Raw genomic sequence first — 7596 nt, 5'->3', positions numbered from 1 at the left:
TAGCCTTCCTGCAGGCGTATCATGTAGGGGCGGATGTGAGCGATCTAGGCTTAAGTCCTCGACACATTTGAAATCCCCCCTACCACCCTTGATTGGAGACCACATGAGAAACAGTGGAGCCAAGCTGGTGAGAAATGTTGATTGATCCACGTTCTGCGCATAAATATTTCAGGAGGCAACATCCTTGCCATTCAGACTCCTCAATACTAGAAGATAATGACCCTCCAGGTCCACAACCACCCTATGCATGCAAAAGTTGACAGCAGGACTAATCCAAAAAAGAGTGCTCTGAGAAAAGGCAGAATAAGAAGTAGCATAGAGCTGGCCCCACCATCATCCCCAACAGGTGTGGCCCTCAGTTTAGTAAGGCGGTGTCCAGAAGAAACACAACATGCCCCCCACCATTTCAGATGGACAATACATTATAACGCTTAGAGGGAGAAGAGAGGCTCTGCACATTCCGTGTAAGTAACTGTTATAGGTCTAGTTGTTGAATAGTTTTGTCAACTCCTATTGGTGGCTAGGCGCGCGGACAGCTGTTAGTATCTAGCGGGTATATAACTGACGTCATTGAGTGAGATCTTGGAACACACCGTGACTCTGCGTAGTCACTGCTCATGCCACAAACTCTTTCACTTCATGAATAAAGTTCCTTATAATACATTCCTTTCTTCTGGAATTTATTCACATTCATTTCACTACATATGGCGACGAGGACGGGACGAAAGAGTTAAGAGCTTGTGGTGGAGATTTCTTCGTGAGGACTACACCTTATTTCGAGGCAAGTGTCTACTTTCTTTTCAATTTCAGGAAGCATTCTTATTGTAATTTGCTTCTTTTCTATTTTCGAGCCGTGAATTCAGACTGCGGAGTTTTCAACGTTCTTCAGTGAAGTGCTGCATGAGGAAGAGTGTTTGTATCTGTGTAGCCGCTTAAAGTTATTTATTGGAGTGGAATAGAGTTCTTCCGGTGTGAGGCAGTGTTCGACATAAGAACATCACGTGGAAACATTCGCACTCGCTAAGCCGTTTCAAGAGTATTTTCAGGCAAGTTCAGAGCGCTTTTCATTCAAACAGAAGTTTCATCTTTTTGATTGTGCTTTTTCTGTCAGCTTATGTGTTCGCAGCGATGAGATAGTGCTGTGATGCGCGTCTAAACTTCAGTCACAGTTGACGGTTACGTCTATCCAACTGTCACCTGTCAACCGTCTCAGCTGTGCAACAACAGGGTCTCCGTACACACGTCATTGCGCCTGTGATGTAGGCAACGCGACGCCATTTTGTTCGCCGAGTTGAAACACACAGCCTCATCTTTACACGTACCGGAACATCAAGGTATCGTCAGAGATTTGTATGTTGTTTTTCACCTGGGATAATAGCGAAGTCAATATTCATTGTCCCTTCGTACCACAGAAAATAAGAGTTCATTGATTAAAATTAAAACGATTAGGGGTTGTTTCCAGGAAGATAAAATTCCTGTGTCAAATCCGTCGCTTCCCACTCAGAAGTGTAGGTGCTTTCATTCAAGTGTCAATTCTCTGGGAACTGACAGAAAGAACTTTCGAGTAGAAAAATCAGTTTTAGTACATTAAAACGTTTTTCATTTCATGATCAAATGTGCATGCATGTTTGTTAATTAGTTTCCTTCACTTAATATCAATATATCAAAGCATCTTTGAAAAGATATTTTATGTAAAAGCCATTTGTTTTTATTAGCATTTAGTTTTGTCAGCAGCAAGTTAAGGTGAACATAGTTCGCATTTCCAACACTTAGCAAAACAGAAGGTAAACTAGGTAAACAATTATACTTGTTAGCATAAAAGTTGGAAACAAACAGAATTCCTTATCGTTAATGAATTATGCTTCTTGTCTTAGTAATTGGTCACATTCAAAGTGTAACTTTCTTCCTGTCATTCATTTCAACTTTAAGGATCTGTTCGAGTACCGTGTACAATATTATATATAGACTGTTGCTATTCTTTTTAATTCCATTCTAATTGTCAAAACCTTGCTTCACAATTGATATCATTATTAAAAGAGAGTCAGGGGAAGGAAGTCAAGTCATGTCCAGCGAGAGTATTTTCAATGCTCCAGCACATTTTCTAGAAATCCCTGGTAAACCGGTGACGAAATGGAAGATATGGTACAAGGCTTTCGAAAATTATTTGGTTGCGATTAATGGAAAGAAATTTGATGCCGAACGTAAAAAAGCCATTCTTTATGGACTACTAGGAGTTGCGGGCCAGGAAATTTTTGAAAGCCTACCAGAATATGAACCTGTTCCGGGACAGTTCATTCCCCTTGATGAGTTTGAGGAGGCAGTGAAAAGATTAGAAAAACAATTCGACGAAGAAGAGAACATTATGGTGGGCAGACATCGATTCGCATTAAGGAAACAATTAGAATCAGAAAATGTTGAGGAATATATTGGGAGTTTAAGGGTGTTATCCACTAAGTGCGATTTTGGTGACATGGCAGATATGTACATTTGCGACCAATTTGTGTTTCATTGCTTTGAGCGTAAAATTCAGGAACGATTACTGGCCTGTAAAAAACCTACATTGCCTGAAGTGGTAGATATTGCCAAGGGCATTGAAAGGTCACTAGAAGGCAGAAAAGAATTAGCAAAGGTAAATGAAGAATCTTGCTCTAGTGTGTCTTACGTAAACGACAGAAGGAGAAGAGAATATAGTAATGAAAAATCCTACAGTTCTAACTATAATTCTAATTCTTCCCCTATAGTATGTTTCAGATGTGGTTCCCTTAACCATAAAGCTGATTCCATAAGTTGTCCAGCAAGTAAGAAAAGATGTACTAGCTGCCTAAAGGTAGGGCATTTCGCAAGCGTTTGTGGTAAATTTGACCAAAAGTACAACGGAAGAACAAATATTAATGTAGTGGATGATTTTGATGAGAATATGTGTTCCAACATTGTTATATAACCAATTCCATGGTGTTAGATTAGGGTCCTTCCCTCTCTTTTCCCTTCCATCTAATACCAGTTATGAATTATCTACCGTATAAGTGGTCTAGTAATAATCATAATCTGACATGTTGTAGGATAGGTTTCATGCAGAATAGAGAAGTCATACCAACATATCGGGCTAATAGTAAGTACAGCAGTTCAGAAGAACTTATAAGAAATTATCTCAAGAAAGGTTTTAAATGATAAATTTGTCCATTAGACTAATGTATTCATTTCAAACATAGATGTTCTACACTGGGCTAAGAAAGAATTTTGTGGAAATGGAAAACGGACTACAGTTCAAGGGATGCTTCCTGCTTAAATCATCTTGCAAGAATCCCAAGAAGTTAACGTGCAAAAGGATGGCTACGGTGTAGACCATATCTTCCTACGCTTAGTTGCTGGACCAAAAATAGAGGCCTATACACATATCCTCCAAATACTAAGAATTTATTGGAAGAACGCAGAGCTCTTCTGGGACATTATTTCACAAGTGTTGGCACCTATGCCACTATTCAAAAAACAGTATACTTGAAACAAGTGTCATTGTTTAATATGTAAGGGAAGGAGATGCTGTCATGTTTCCACGTATAGATTGAATCATATTCCCTCAAATAGGTTGGGAAACACAATCCACACCAGGCAGTGCTAGTATAACTTAGTTTTAGGGTCATACCTAGCTTAATGGTACCGAAGTATTTTATATTAACGCTTCCTTTACTTTTTGCAGCATAAGCCCTATGCAACTGTTACAATTAAAGTGTATGAATTTATTTAATTATTTCTCCCATAAAAAGGGAGATGTTATAGGTCTAGTTGTTGAATAGTGTTGTCAACTCCTATTGGTTGCTAGGCGCGCGGACAACTGTTAGTATCTAGCGGGTATATAACTGACGTCATTGAGTGAGATCTTGGAACACACCATGACTCTGCGTAGGCACTGCTCATGCCACAAGCTCTTTCACTTCATGAATAAAGTTCCTTATAATACATTCCTTTCTTCTGGAATTTATTCACATTAATTTCACTACAGTAACCTATTACCAAAAAGACAAAGAACCACCTATAGGACCCACTGGGAAAAGAAACTCACTGGATCAAGTGGGCCCCACTGCTCCAAGCATACAGCGCCAAAGCCTCATATGTACCACCATCGGCAAAAAAAAACAATAACAAACAAAGTATGAAATAAAAACCTCAACAGTTATCCCTACCCCACCCCCAAGGACTGATTCATGCAACTATCCAGTTCAAACAACCCCACACACAGGTCCCAAGAGGAACCAACTAAAGGCCAGGAGGCTAACGAGATAAATAACGGAAAAGTAAATGTGGGGAGGGAGTTGGCAGCAAAAGGTGGAAACCAACTCTCAAGGAAGACAGTAAGACAATAGAACATGGCCCGCAAAAACCCCACCCAGGACCAGCTAACCCTTAAGGAAAAAGGAGGAAAGAAACATTAACACACAGCAAGCAAACCATCCCACCCAAAAAACAGTGTGCATAAACAAGGCAAGCCATGCAAGGCGGGTCGAAGTGAGCATATCAAACCTGTTAGTCCATAGACCCAGGAATGATGCCTGGCAGAACTTTCTTGAGACTCGGGGAGGTGGAATCCTCTGAGTCTGAAGTGGAAGAATGACTCACCGATGATGCAGGCCTCACAAAGTCCCCACTAGATACCAAAGTAGTAGCAGTCTCCTCTGCCATCGACTGCTCCAGCTCTACCTGCGTGTTAGAAGGGCATGCCGCTCCTTGGCACAGAGAACGTTGGTGCTTGAGGTGAGGTTCTTTGGGTTTCGACTTCGTCCTGTATTTGGCCACCATTTTGTGTCCCGTCACTCAGGCAGCACGGCGAACGGAGTGTTTTTGTCTTTTCCAGCTGCTACGTGTCCCTTCTGTTAAAAAGTAACCCCCTGCCCTTGTTTACGAAACCGATGTCAGCGTCTGGCTGAGTCCACTAATCTATGTCTAGGTTGATTGATCCCTGTCTCGACTGACTGTTTGGTTTCCTCTATTCTTTCCTTACTTTATCTTATCCGACTGGCCTTCGCTATTCTCTCCTTGTATTCTCTTGTTACATAACTATCCTTTGAGGCACACAAATACGTCCTGCCACCTGCAAATTGGATTGTAGGCACTAGCACTGATTAACTTGAGGGGAGGGGTGAGCACAGGGTCTGAAAGAAGGGCGTATTTGGGACACTTGATAGCTTGTTTTCCAACTTTTCCGATTGGCTAGCCTTGTATCTATTGGGAGTATACGTTGTAAATATGTGTGCTATAAAAGATTGTGCGCCACGGAATAAAGTGGCAGTCTCCTGAGAACCTACTCTGTACTTCTGGGACAACTGTGCTTAGCTGCAGCTAATAAACTTAGTTTTCTACGCCTAACAGAGTGTCTCGTGTCTCTGTCTGACAAGGCATGTGAACTCGGAGATTTAAGGCGTGCCCTGCGCCGCCAGGCCCATAAGGCCCGGTTCTTCAGGGGTGTGTCGATTGATTAGCTCCATACGATTAGGGCTACATCGTGCCTTTGTTGTAGAGTTCAATCCAATCCCAGGCCACAGATGGCTCAGTGAAAAAATGCATCTTATTCTCAGACTGGATTTGCATATCGCACAGTTTCTTCTTGACCACTATAAGGGATTCCTGCTGCATATGAACCTAAAGAGTGATGTCAGGGTAAAGAGACACTGGCATTGTCTACCACAAATGGGCCTTGTGCAAAGGCCTGCTCAGGAGAAGGTCCTAGTCCCGAAAATGCAGGCAGCGGGCCACCACAGTTCACTACAGGGCTCTGGGACAAGGTTAAAGGGCTGACACCATGCATGCTTGTTCTAAGGCATAAAAGTTTTGATCGGGGCCATGACCCCCTGGAGCCATTTCTCGAGAAAAGTCAGCTGGGAGTCTCCCTCAGCATGTTCAGGCAACTCCAAAGCACGAATGTTATTATACCTAGCCCAACCCTCATGGTCATTCAAATGTGCTGCCAAGTGCTCAGTCTGTGCCTCAAGAGCAGTGATACGATGATACGCTAACTGAGCCACTGGAGCTAGGGTCTGCACTGAGTTCTCCAGAGCAGCTACCAGTCCTGCAAACTTCTATGATGCCTCATGGAACCGGCCCAGTTCACAAGAGAGGGAGTTTATTTTGCCTTCCAAGCGTTCCCCAGAAGCTCGGATGCAGCAAAGTTTGTAGAACTTGCCATCCATATAAGTTGTGTCTTTGCCGCCAGCGCCTCGCTTAATCCCCTGCAAGGATCGTTTACAGCCACATTGTCCCTAGAGCATTGGGTGCACCCCAGGTTAGCACCAGAATGTGGCATTGACTGAATGAAAGCACAGCAGGCAGAGACACAAGAAAAGTCACCAATTCCCCCAACTACACAAGGGGGAACAAATCAGCAAAAGACTATGGCATTGAAAAGGAGGGCAGGAGAATCCAGAGTCAGTCAAGTAAAGAAGATGTCCCCAATGTAGGCATATCAACCACCCGCCTCCAAGCAGAGTAACAGCGGCATGCAAGGAACGTCTACGGATGCTTGCAGAGTCCTCCATAATGTGCACCAGGTCATGCTCTGGCTTCACTTCCAAAACACAGCTTGGGTCCACGCCACCTCCAGCCCAGCACTCCTTCAATGACCAACAGCCAGGTACTGGAGCTCCAAGGTCCCTGGGGCATCGGGAGAACAAAACCAGAAGCTCCATAGACATGAGAGGTCCCCCCAAAGAGACACTGCAGTGTAGACAGGGTCCAATGCAAACGTTCAGGGCTTTGTTGCCTCCAGCTCAGCTTCTCACCATAGGCCAATAGGAAGGGTGCCAGTAACGAAGCATGCCCGGCTGTAAATCCCTTCTTATCTCTCTTTACAGCTCTCCCCTTTCAGTAATCCCCATTTTCCAGGCACTGACCCGTTCCTTCCACATGTCTACTAAGCATAGACCCTGTGCAGAGATCTTGGTGCATGTGGCGGAGAACTCTTCACAGAAAAGATGAGAAAGGAGAAAGCAGAGGTCTCTGCATATGAGCTGGTGAACAGCATTTGGTAATAAGAATAGTACTACTGCGGAACTACTTCATGTACGGTTTGTGAATATGATCCTGAGTTTTGTGGATAGGAACCTATGAAGTTTCTTTGATTCGTAGTCGTTCGTCAGTTCATGTGTGCATTGTGAGTGTGAAAATTCAACTAACACTGTAAAATCGTGTAAAATTCACAAAATTCTTCAAAGTGTAAACATTTGCAAAAAAGGTAGTGAATTCATTTTGTGAATGAATTTTTTCCATGTACGGATTTTGCATATTTGCATTTCAGTGCAATGTTTCACCCAGTGCTAGCTATTATGACAGTATTAGTATGTTTCTTTTTAATTGGGAACTGGAAACAAAGCAATGTATGATGAATAAAACACACAGTGAAGCCTTCAACTTGTGCACTCAGGATATGGAACAATAGACCCTCTATTTAGAGCCCATGGTGCCCAAGGTATGTTGATGCTTTATAAATACTCTTATATTAGTCAAAGCAAGACATGTAAGAAAAGTTTCTAGAAATAATTATTGTATCACAATGATAAGTGGTTCTTTGCACCGTGCAGTGTCTTGCTTTTAGAAAATCAGTGGTGTTGC

At 42.7% G+C, this 7596-nt stretch overlaps 1 protein-coding gene across 1 annotated transcript; it reads left to right on the top strand.

Annotated features, from left to right (window-relative positions):
• Positions 1 to 2062: 2062 nt before the first annotated feature.
• LOC147692909 (uncharacterized) lies at positions 2063 to 2786 on the top strand. Its single transcript, XM_086936856.1, has 2 exons — positions 2063 to 2629; positions 2742 to 2786. The coding sequence occupies exons 1-2, from the start codon at positions 2063 to 2065 to the stop codon at positions 2784 to 2786; spliced, it is 612 nt and encodes a 203-aa protein (XP_086792982.1).
• The last annotated feature ends 4810 nt before the right edge of the window (positions 2787 to 7596 follow it).

This window comes from Lissotriton vulgaris, chromosome 9 (genome assembly GCF_964263255.1).
Source record: "Lissotriton vulgaris chromosome 9, aLisVul1.2, whole genome shotgun sequence".
NCBI lineage: Eukaryota > Metazoa > Chordata > Amphibia > Caudata > Salamandridae > Lissotriton > Lissotriton vulgaris.
The sequence above is the reverse complement of the archived record's forward strand: the minus strand, read 5'-3'. Positions and strand labels throughout refer to the sequence as shown.